A 13,086-nucleotide genomic window follows, 5' to 3' on the forward strand; every position below is an offset into this window, starting at 1 on the left:
GATATAAATTTCACATTGTACGAGGATCACCGTAAGACACACTCCTTCAGTGGGATATCCTTCTACTCCAAATGTTTGGCTTTTGGGTCATGACTGATGTATCGACGTCTATTTGAGTCAGTCACTCGCCAGTTTAGGGATCGGTAGGGTATTTCTAGAGCCCCAATCGTTGATGCTCCTCCCACAGTCTACTGTTGAGATGTTGATGAGATATTTGTAGAGTACATTGATGATATGGTCCTAGAGGATGAACATAGTGTGCTAGCTGGATAGCCACTATAGAGACCATGATAGTCGAGGCACATAATGTCTTGTAGTACAAAAGATAGGGTAGAAACACGGGGTTAGATGGTTTTAGTACTTGACTTCTTCTTTTTTGTATTTTGATAATTTGTATTTTGGTTTCTATTTTGTGAACAAATGTATGTTTGCGTTTTGACTCAATATATGATATTTTGGTTGAATTACATAAATGTATGGTTTGATTGAATTATATATGATATTTTGATTATATTTTGTGATCAATGTATGATTTGATTAAATTATATAAGGTATACTAAAATATGTCAAATTTATAACAAAAAATACTTCCAAAAATAGAAATTTATTGTTCTAAGGATTAATACATAACATAACTCTTGTAATATCTACTAAATTGTGAAATAAACACACTATAATGAGTTCAAAATATATCATATGGTTTAATCTAGAACTTAACATACAAACTCACCCTTCCATTAATACAGAGATCAACTTCCATATTAATTTTGGCAAAATAAAAATGACTTATTTAAGAAATATTTTGATATGCATCGGAGTGTTTGGAAGTTAACTTCCGTAATATTCCAAGAGCATTTTAATAAGGAAAAATAATTTTTTGAAGAAATTTAAAATGATTAGACCAAAATCTATTGTTTTGGATAAAAAAAATGGAGAATTGTTAAAATGATATAAAAGTATTTGATTTAAGTTAAAATTAAGTAATTTCAAATGACACAAATAGTGAAGAATTTGAAATTGATCATTCATTTCATAAAATGCCAATGCTAAATTGTTTATTATGAATTTTAAAATTTTGCAAGATGTTCCTCATATTTTATGAAAAATTCAAATTTACCCTCAAAATTTTTAAAATGTTACAAATAAGTTCCTAATTATTTTCCAATTTTACAAATTAATCCCTTTAAATTTTCAAAATTTACAAATTAATCCCTATTTTTCATATTTTTAATTTGGCTCATAAATTTTAAAATTTATGAAAATGACCCAAAAATAAACAATGAATTATTTTAATACTTCATCCAAAAAAATTAAAAAAAAATATTTAAATTGTTTAAAACTTTGAATTCCTTAAAAAAAATTCAATTACATCATCCAATCACACTTTAAGGTAAGGGTGACTATTCACCATTAAAAGTCTCAATCCCTTTATAGTAGAGTGGCATAATAATAAGAAAAAAACAATTAAGCTTTATTAAATTGTATATAACAATATAAAATGAGACTTATTTTTGTCCTAAAATTGATATTGTGGAACATGGGGAGAAATTTTTCGCAACTAGTTTTTCGTGTCTCATTTCCAATTCATAATGCATGAATTTGAGTTATTGAAATAATACTTCTAATCTAAGTTCACAAAGGAAAGAAGATTCATCATTCACCATATTGAACAGAGTTCGCGGCACTGTATAGTGTATATGACTTAAACATTTGACAGCATTAGCCCTTGTCATGATGCGACTCTTGAAAAGTTATACACAATACATTTACAGTGAAAAAACACATGATAACAAAGCAAAGCAACCCTAATCCGGATCAATCATGCAGAGGATAACTCTTCACATGTCAGCAACGAGAGATCCGAAAACGATTTTAAAATTAAACTTGATGCAAGTTAACAGATCGCCCTTGTCGTCCTTCAGTGTCATCTTCAGAGCATAAGGTCCCTGCAAGGATACACATCAGTGTAATGTTAAAATAAAATAGAAAAGGTTCCCCTTAGTAAAAGACCATAGTTGTCGACAAACCACAGTTGCAACTGGGTAATGATAAATGATTGTACTTCTAGACTAGATTCATAAAACTCCATAAATTTGAAGAAAGGGTTTAGAACCTTAGAAGGAACTTAAAATGGAAACATGAATACCAATAACATGATAAAGCAATTCATGTTTAATCATTTGTGTAAATTATTCCATAAACATGGGGCGTTGAACTATATAAAATTGATTTAAGATTTTCAGAAACAATCTTTAAAATTTAACTACCTGACGAAAACATGGTAAAACTGAATCAATCACCAAAAAGCCTTACTCAACTAGATGGACTAGTGGAACTAGCTACATGAATCAATCAATATTCAATGCTATTAGACTCGGAAAAAAAAGACAAAGCAAAACTTCCAATAAAACTATTCAGAGAAAGGGTCTTTTTTAATGGTCTCTTCAAGTTTTAATAGGCTTCCCCTACCATTTTTTAAACTATCCACCATTTAATAAACTTTCCTTGGAAAGCTTCTATTGGTATTCTGCTCATAGTCCAAATCATGCAACACGAGTCGTCAATAATCTTATCCATAGGTGCTTCTCCAACTTTTTCCTCGATATAGTTGTTCCTTATTTTTTCTTGTTCGTCTAATCGCCTAAACATTGTCATCATCTCTACTCTACTATACTTATTTACAGCTCCTCTTGGGGTTTTACTGACAATATTCTCTACCGTAGAACATTGGTGGTCTTACATTTGTATGCATAGTTTATCCATAAGATTGATGGGCACTTGGAGATCACAAATCATACTTTAAACATGTCCTCGTTTTATCCACCTACCTTGAAATCCAAGGTATGACATTTCAATCACTTCCTAATGGATCCAAGATACTTCAACCACGCAAGAAAAACTGAACATGAAAATCACAAATGGAAATTGCTTAAACTGGTGTAAGGGAGGTGGAGAAGTGTGAAACCCCAACCTCTTCAAGATACACCATAGTACCGTACCATAACCATCATGCTGTAAGAGGTGTGGGTGGAGTAGGAAGAAGATGTTATTGTTTAAAAGAAATCAAAGAGCTTTGTAACCCTGTTCAACACATATTGGTGTCTGACGCAATACCAACACGTGTTGTTACATTGAATTATACCATTTTCTCAAATTATGACCGGTGTCGACATGTATGTGACCGTGCTTTATAGTCAAAGAAGTCAAAGAAGTCAAAGAATAAATTAATGTAGAATGGTAGAAGTAGCATGAACTGCAGCGAACATAGCAACCAAAGACAAGTACACAAACTAACCACTATAAAATTTCTGAGTTTAGTTTTTATCCCCACAAAGAATTACTTTTTTAGTCAACGAAGATTTTAAATTTACACAAACAGAACAAATAATTGAGTCACTCAAAGTTCCAATACATTACATTGATTTGTTTCCTCTATCATCCTTAGTGTTATCAATTACGAATGGTGGACCATGGCATAAGGCCAAAAATCGGCTATTTTAAGCTGCCATAAACACTATGGCACCTCCATAAATTTAGCAATAAAACAGTTATATAAAGTTTTTAATGCCGGAATGAGTTTAGGTGTCACGGGTCAAAGGGTCCAAAAACATATCAAAGGAAGTTTTATTTAAATATAGAAAGATATTTATAGAAAACCTTAGGCATTATTAAGTGTTTATTTGATAAAGTGGAACTAACCGGTGGAGTGATTGAAGGCAATGTTTGGGTGTGAGAAATCACAAAATGGCCATTAGCAACGGGACAAGATACTTCCTGACACAGATCAATGGTTTCAGAATGGACAGGCACACCAACATAGGAAACTCCAATTACCACATCTCCACCATAAAGAGCCTTACCTGCAATGAAGTATAGACAGAACTTCCATTTACAACTCAGTAAAATATAAAATAGATAAGTGGCACGTTAGATTGACAAGGAAGCTCCCCTAAGCATGAGGAACAAATAGAGTGAATGAGGATATAAATGATATATTATACAAGTCCTCCACAGATTTTGCAAACAACAGCTGTTTAGATGAAATATTATGTTTATACATACTCAAAAACAAATTAAATGTAAGCATGTAATGTAAATATCTGAGATTAACTTAGATTGAATGTAATGTAATGGGGTCATGTAATCAACACATCAAAATCAGGGTTTTAATAAATAAAAAAAACGTCTGTGAGTACTATCTAAGGTTTTTGATGCCTGCATATGCATCAACCACAGCATGATTGCAACTAGGTCAAATCAGCCGCAATATTTCACATCATCAAAGATTTCAAGGCCACACCAGCCACATTTGATAGCAATTTCTCACAACATCAAAGATTACGACCCTGGTTTAAAACTTTGATCATAAAGTTGTGTTATTTTGATTGGTGATTAATTACGCTAAGTCAATGGTTAATAAATAAAGAATCGTGTCACAACTCATTAGCTATCAACCAAACACATTTAACTGCGATTTTGAACGTCATTAACCACAACTTTCAAGTGTACATTTAGACAAGGAATCATGGTTAATGAACATTATGTATATTTGAATCCGTGAAAATCATGTATATTTAAACACATCTAGGATACTTAGACATTCATTTGATGGCTAATGAGTTAGGTCACTTTGTTATATTCATTAACCATGAACTAAACACGATTAAATTGACATTGAAATTCCAGGTTGATGTTGTGTGTCAAAATTTTATCTGTCTTGATTAAAAACAACTATCCAAAAAAAAAAATGGAAATTTGAAAACAATAACAAAAACAACAACAACAACCAAGCCTTATCCCACTAAGTGAGGTAGGCTACATGAATCAACTTCCGCCGTAATGTTCTATCGAGAACCATACTTCCATCCAACTCGTTAATCTCAAGATATTTCTTAATCTTGCCTACGTTAGCTCTGCTAACCATATCCGGTCCCAAGCCCGGATAAAAGGAGAGAATTGTGTTAGCCAGTCAACCGCGGACATAAAACTTTGTCGATACGACATAAATCAACTTCTAGGAAACATGAAAAGAGTAAAAAGTAGATAAATCTGAAGGAAAGAAGAGAGATTACCAGAGATAGCTGAGATCTTGAAATTGGCTGGATTGCCACTGACGACAGGGTTTGGTAAGATTTCGATTCCAGTCACCTTGACAGGATAATCTTCCTTCTTATCTACACAGATAAAAGATACCATAATAATCTAAAACAAATCTGAACAAACATACACTATTACATGAACTACTAAAACCTATCTACAATAAACTGGAAATTGCATCAAGTGTAAAATCAAATCAAATCAAATCAACAGAATCAAATGGTGTTGTGCAGATGATTAATTAACGAAGAGAGATATATAATTAATAAAAATTAATAAAAATTAAAATTGATCGAGATTAATACCTAACAACTAAAACAATACTAATAGAGATTGAGGGATGAAAAGTACCGCAATATTTGAAAGTAACTTTAGCTTGAACGTGAAGAGAAGAAAGGAAGAGGATTGAGAGGGAGAGAAGAAGGATGAGATTGGGAAGAGAATGAAACTCCATGGTATTGTTGAGTAGGAGAGGTTTTTGGGAGAGTTCGTGGGGAAAGAAACAGAGTGAGGTACTAGTAATTAACGATGACAGATATAAGACTCAGACTTTTTTTTTACTTTTTATATTTTTGTTATTGTACTTATTTTAATTTTTATTCAATATTTAATATTTATTTAATATATATACATTTGAAACTCTATATCACAAAAGATTAATTGAAACTCTATAATTTGGTTTTAAAAAGTTGTGTGTTGTTTTTGAGATTTGATTGTTTGTGTTGTTATAATATAATAGGTTACTAAAAAAAATGGTGAAGATTCGCTACATTTGAGTTGGATAGGTCGGTGGTCCAACAATGGTTGTGATTACTTTGAAGTTTCCTGAGTTGGATATGTTGATTTTGGTGGATCATTCCATTGGAAAATTATTAGATGTTTGGTTCAGGGATATGCCTACACTCACTTAATGGTTTTGGGAGAACTGGTTTATTAATGTGATAGTAATTGGTGTTATATTTTTTTTTAGACATTACTATTAATTTGGATTTTTAACCTCCGAAAACAAAAATTCTTCCGTTTAAATAAAATATTTTTTTTTTTTAATATATATGCTGACTCAATTTTTTATCAAATGTCTAACTCTAATGTCACATAAGCAGAAATTTATGTTTTTTCATAAAAACTAACAGTAACGATCATTTCAGGTAACATAACGATTTTTAAAAGATTACTTTGTAATGTTTTTTAATTAAGGGACTAAAACAAAATATTAAATTAAGTTAAATAATTTTATGACTAATTATGCCTTATAATACCTATGATAGTCATTTTTCATATTTATAACATTTTAAATATAATATTTCTTGTAAACTTTTATATATAGTAATGATTTTTTTTAATAATACTCTTAATAATGTATAACCGAGAAATATGGTGTTATCTATCCATATGCAAATGACCAATAATCATTAAAATTTCATAAACACAACATTAAGAATTAGGATTTAAATTTGATGATAGCGTTCAACTTAAAGTTCTTATAATGAAAAAAATTTATTCAAATAATCATATTTCTCAACTTTAATTACAAACTAACCATCTTTCCTTCATTATTTTCAATCTATATATCTTTCAAACAAACAAAATTCAACTCGTACCAGGGGTGCCAATAGAAATAAAGTCCCCTCTTAAAATTGTAAGAGGGCGTCAATTAAAAGAAAACTCCCTTCTTGAACTTATAAGGGGGTGTCAATGGGAGGAAAACTCTCTCTTATTAAATTTTTATTTTATTTTTAATATATATATATATATATATATATATATATATATATATATATATATATATATATATATATATATATATATATATATATAATATATATATATATATATATATATATATATATATATATATATATATATATATATATATATATATATATATATATATATATATATTATGAAAATGCATCAATTGTAAGATAGCCTCTTTTACCCTGTTATATGGAGGCGTCAGTAGGAATAAAGTCTCATTTCCGTGGTGTTGTTTTTTTTTTTTTGAAAAATTGGGTAGATTAGAAATAATGGGGGAATGATGATTAATTTGGAATTAAAGTTGGTATTAAACTACATTTTTTGTTATCTTGGTTGATTCTTTGGTTAGAGTTTGTTCCCTTTTATTTATCTTGCTTGTATCCCAAGCTTTCTCTTTTATATATATATATATATATATATATATATATATATATATATATATATATATATATATATATATATATATATATATATATATATATAGGATTTGCCTCTCTCTTGTAACATAAGTTCATAAATACAATTACACACAGATCATATTATGGTATCAGTAGTGTGAACAATATTCAGTTTCACTATTCATCATCTTCTTCTTTCCACTCTTGAACTTTTTTTTCAACATGGTGGATAACGATAATGACGACTCATCCATCATCACAAACAAGAACAACAACGCCAAGAACCCTGCCCTTGATCACTCAAGTCCATATTACCTATATCCTGTTGAAAATCCCGACATTGTTCTTGTATCACCTCCATTATCGGAGAATAACTATGAATCTTGGAGTAGATCCATGAAGCGAGCTCTTCTCAGCAAGAACAAGATCAAGTTTATCAATGGAAAGATAACAACTCCGGACAAAAATGATTCCTTGTTCGATACTTGGGAACGCTGCAATAACATTGTGCTTGCATGGATCTCTACGACTCTTTCTCCTGACATTGCACATAGCATAATCTATATCGACAATGTTGCTCAATTCTGGACAGATCTTCAACATCATTTTTCAAAAACTGATCATTTCATATTATCGGATCTTCTTCAACACATTCATTTTATGCGCCAAGGAGACAAATCGGTAACAACGTACTTTAATGAACTCAAAATACATTGGGAAGATCTGGAAACTCTCAGAGTTCTTCCTTCTTGTACATGTGGTGCTCATGCTACCATCAAGAAACAACGTGACATGGAGTATGTTATGTGTTTCTTGAAAGGATTGAATGAAAACTACAACACCATCAACTCTCAAATTCTTATGATCGAGTCTCTTCCTGATGTTTTGAAAGTTTTCTCTTCGATCTTGCAACATGAACGTCAAATCTCTTCTTCTTCTTTCTTTGATAATTCTAACATTCTCTTGGCTCAATATCAACACATGACTTCAAATAGATTTAACGCCAAACACAACAAAGGGCGTGGAAAACCCTCTTCCTACACCAAATCCCCAAGTAACTCCAAAGTGTGTTCATTATGTGGTAAGACATGCCATATTGTTGATACCTGCTATTTCAAACATGGCTTCCTACCAGGTTTTCGTTTCAAATATAGAGTTGGATTCACCAATATTGTTGCTACTGCTCAATAGCAACCATCATCCCCCGATGCAACTCCTCAAGAAGACAAAGTGGAGATCTCTTCAACAATGTACAACAAATTGGTAGCTCTCCTTAATCAAGTTGATACCTCGACTCCATCTGATCCTCACAATAGTTGGATAATTGACACATGTGTAACATACCATATTTCCCTTACATATTTTTTCTCATATCATTCTATTAATCCTATCACCATCAAATTACCTAATGGTTCTAACATTATTTCAACAATATGTGGCACTGTTACATTAAACCAGAACTTAACACTTCACCATGTCTTGTATGTTCCTACATTTACATGTAATCTAATATTTGCACATCAATTATCTGCTAATAATACATGTCATCTTGTTTTTTATCACTATTCTTGCATTATTCAAGCACTACCTTTGCTAAAGACGATTGGGCATGCTAACGTGTATAATCACTTGTATATCCTGACATAACATCCTTGTATTCCTATTGCTTATCACACTGATACTTCTTCAACTACTTATAGGAATAATGTTTCTAGCAAGATTAGTATTTGGCACCATAGGTTGGGTCACCCTTCAAACAATGTATTGAAAGTCATTCAACAAAGTTTCTCTTATGTTAATGATAATTTGAAATTTATATGTGATTATTGCCACTATGCCAAACAAACCAAATTATCTTTTCCTTTGAGAACTATTAAATCTTCTACAACATTTGAACTAATTCACATGGATATTAGAGGGACCTTCTCTCCTTCATCTATCCATGGCCATGCTTATTTTATAACAATTTTAGATGATTACTCGAGACACACTTGGATTTTACTTATGAAATCCAAAAGTGAAGCAAGACCATTTATTATGCAATTCATCAACATGGTTTAACTTCAATTCAACACTTTAGTCAAACAAATCAGATATGACAATGGCAAAGAGTTTCCCATGCATGACTACTACAAAAACAAAGGCATCATCCATCAACTGGCATGCATCTAAACACCACAACAAAATGATATGGATGAACAAAAACACAGACACATTTTGAACGTTGCTCGAGCCATTATGTTTCACTGCCACCTCCCAAAGATTTTATGGAATTTCGCTGTCACTCATGCAGTCTTTCTCATTAACAGACTTCCTTCTCCAGTTACTCATGCCAAACATTCCTATGATCTTTTACATGGAACTCCACCTGACTACAATAACATACAAGTCTTTGGATGTCTTGTTTTTGCTTCCACAATCATGCAGGGCCGGAAAAAATTGGACCCTCGTGATTCTAAGTGTATCTTCCTTGGTTACAAACATGGTATTAAAGGTTTCGTTGTCATGAACTTATCCACACGTGATATTTCCATACACCGCAATGTATCTTTTTATGAACAAGTTTTTCCTTTTATCCACCTCCTAACACCGAATCCTCTGCACAATCCAAAATTCTAGATTACAACCTTCCCTTTTTGGACACACCAGATGAACATTTACATCATCTTTCACCTTCCAAACCCGACAATTCCACATCTAATACACCAACAAATTCCTCTTCCTATACAAAACCTCTTGACACTAACATTCCACCCCCTACATTGTTTGTTCCCTCTCGTGTATCCACTTGTATCATTCAAAAACCAAAACACCTTGCAAACTTTATCTACAATGTCATCTCTTCTTCTCAACACCAATTTGCACCCATCACACTTTATCCTATTCACTATTACACTAACACCAATCACCTTCCACCCGAGTCCTCTCATTATCTTCAATCTATCATAAGTGAAACTGAACCAACCACATTCAAACAAGTTTCCCAACATGATTGTTGGAATCAAGCAGTGTTTTCCGAACTACAAGCCCTTCAACAAAACAACACTTGGACAATGACTCATTTACCTCCTAACAAGAAAACTATAGGCTGAAGATGGATATATAAAATCAAATGCCATACAAACTAAATGATAGAAAAATACAAGGAACGACTCATTACAAAAGGATACACACAGACTGAAGGAGTTGATTACATATACATATTTTCCCCAATTTCCAAAATGACCATAGTTCATTTTCTCTTATCCCTTGTTGCTTCTCAAAACTGGCATCTCGTTCAACTTGATGTTAACAACGCCTTTTTACATGGTGAACTCGACAAATATGTGTACATGACACCTCCCACTGGCTTAAATCCTTCTGATCCTACACTCGTTTGCAAACTTCAGAAGTCTCTTTATGGGCTAAAACAAGCAAGTAGACAGTGGCTCTCCAAACTCTCTTCCTTACTCTTTTCCTTGCAATACAAGAAATCTCCTTCTGACCACTCTCTGTTCACCCATTTTCATTATGGTAAATGCATCATTCTCCTCTTATATGTTGATGATACCATTCTATCTGGCAACGACATTGTTGGAATACATAAACTTAAACACATTCTCGACACTCATTTCAAAACTAAAGACCTTGGGGACCTACACTTTTTCCTCGGCCTCGAAACTATTCGTTCACCTGATGGTATCTCTATTTGTCAATGAAAATTTTCCCTTGAATTACTATAAGACATTAGTCTCCTTGCTGCTAAACCTTGTCCTACTCCAATGACAAAGACTCATAAATACACCAAGGATGATAACTCCCAAAAATAACTTATGCAACTACTTTTTGCAGACTCATTGGTCGCTTGATTTACCTTTGCACTATATGCCCTGATATGAGTTTCAGTGTTCAATAACTGAGGCAATCAATGTATTCTCCTACATTTCTTCACCTTCAGGCTGCTCACAGAATCCTAAGCTACATCAAATAGTCATTATCCCAAGGACTGTTTTACTCCTCTTATTCTATGTTACAACTCAAGGCTTTCAATGACTCTGATTGGGCCTCTTGCAGTGATATTCTTGCTCCATCACCGGCTTCTATATTTTCGTCGGAGATTCTCTCATTTCCTGGAAATCCAAGAAGCAACCAACGGTTTCTCAATCTTCCTCGGAGGTAGAATATCGTTCCCTCGCATCCACAGTCTGTGAAATACAATGGCTCACTTATTTTCTCAAGGATTTACAGGTCAACTTTCCTTCACCTGGTGTTTTGTATTGTGATAACCAATCTGCCAGACACATTGTAGCCAACGCCATCTTCCACGAATGAACAAAACATATTGATATTGATTGCCACGTTGTTCGTGAGAAATTACTCGCTAAATTATTCCAACTTTTACCTATCCCTAGCTCTGCGCAACTTGCAGATATTCTAACAAAGCCACTTGATCCCCATCCTTTCAATATCATCATTTCCAAGCTTTGCGTCTCTGTTAACTTTGCTCTAGCTTGAGAGGGGGTGTTAAACTACATTTTCTGTTATCTTGGTTGACTCTTGGTGGTTAGAGTTTGTTCCCTTTTATATATGAATGTTTGTTATTTTATCTTGCTTGTATCCCAAGCTTTATCTTATATATATATATATATATATATATATATATATATATATATATATATATATATATATATATATATATATATATATATATATATATATATATATATATATATATATATATTTGCCTATCTCTTGTAACATAAGTTCATAAATGCAATTACACACAAATCATGTTACTTGGGGAATGTGGTTAAATTCAGGAATTTCTTAATGAACCATCCTATATGTGACTTACACACCATGCAAAAATACTAAAATATCCCCCAGATTCTGAAGATACATCTCTGAACGCACCAAATTCTGATTAAATGTTAAAATATTCCGGAGATGCATCTCCGTAATAATTTAAAACATATACCATGTGTCACATTCAGAAGCCTTTTTACAAGTTTATTGTACCGAAGATGCATCTCTATTTATTTTATGGAGATGTATCTTTGTAACGTATCAGAACAGAACTCTTCATGTTATGTTTTATTTACGTGTATTCAGATGAAGAGTTAAACCATACAAGCAATATGCAAAAAATGATGTACATAAGTCCAGATGGTCCAAAAATGTAATATTTAAATAAAAGAATAATAAATGTAAAAAAAAGTCAAGAACAACGATAAAGTAGCATGATGTCAAAATAAAATACAATTCACAGTACTACTATTATATACCAACGCACTACTGTGTATGTCTGACTATATCTCATCTGCCTCCTCTGGCACCTCTACGTCCTCGATCTCCTCGGCCATCAATCCCCCCATCCTCTAGCGATGTTTCCAGTACATCAATGCCCCTCATGCTTCTGTCATGATGGCATCTAGGATCTTCCTCACATCATACCCATTAGGAAATATATCTCTGTCAATGTCTATCTGCGCAATCTCCACAATGCGACGATATCTAGGCAATACATTCTCAGCATGATATAATTGTGCATGTTTCTCCTCTAGTATCTCCCGATGAGGTAGCCTCGGCGTACCTCCTAGAGAAACATACACCATGTACGAATGTGACACCCTAAAGAACCATCTAATATACCCTTTGATGTAGTCCAGTTGCTCACAACTATGATACTATGTGTCTCCTCTGGTATCAGATGACTCTCATAATCATCAAACATATTATTTATCTATCTACGTGTCAAAGCAGGAGGAGCAGAGACAACAGAGTGTCTAGGAATGGTTTGAGTGTATCCAAACGGCTGCATGACACGCTCGGGAAAATGAGGAGCAGTGAGACG

The 13,086-nt window shown here is 32.8% G+C and overlaps 2 protein-coding genes across 2 annotated transcripts; one reads left to right on the plus strand and one right to left on the minus strand.

The window, feature by feature from the left end:
* Positions 1-1,627: 1,627 nt before the first annotated feature.
* LOC127100593 (MD-2-related lipid-recognition protein ROSY1) lies at positions 1,628-5,649 on the minus strand. Its single transcript, XM_051037824.1, has 4 exons — positions 5,449-5,649; positions 5,073-5,174; positions 3,700-3,860; positions 1,628-1,946 (listed from the first exon to the last, which is right to left on the minus strand). Exons 1-4 carry the CDS (start codon positions 5,549-5,551, stop codon positions 1,839-1,841), a joined length of 474 nt encoding a protein of 157 aa, XP_050893781.1. The 5' UTR covers positions 5,552-5,649; the 3' UTR covers positions 1,628-1,838.
* Positions 5,650-7,475: 1,826 nt separating this feature from the next.
* Positions 7,476-8,444, plus strand: LOC127104260 (uncharacterized). Its single transcript, XM_051041452.1, has one exon. The coding sequence runs from the start codon at positions 7,476-7,478 to the stop codon at positions 8,442-8,444; it is 969 nt and encodes a 322-aa protein (XP_050897409.1).
* Positions 8,445-13,086: the final 4,642 nt, after the last annotated feature.

Source organism: Lathyrus oleraceus, chromosome 7 (genome assembly GCF_024323335.1).
Source record: "Lathyrus oleraceus cultivar Zhongwan6 chromosome 7, CAAS_Psat_ZW6_1.0, whole genome shotgun sequence".
Taxonomy (NCBI): domain Eukaryota; kingdom Viridiplantae; phylum Streptophyta; class Magnoliopsida; order Fabales; family Fabaceae; genus Lathyrus; species Lathyrus oleraceus.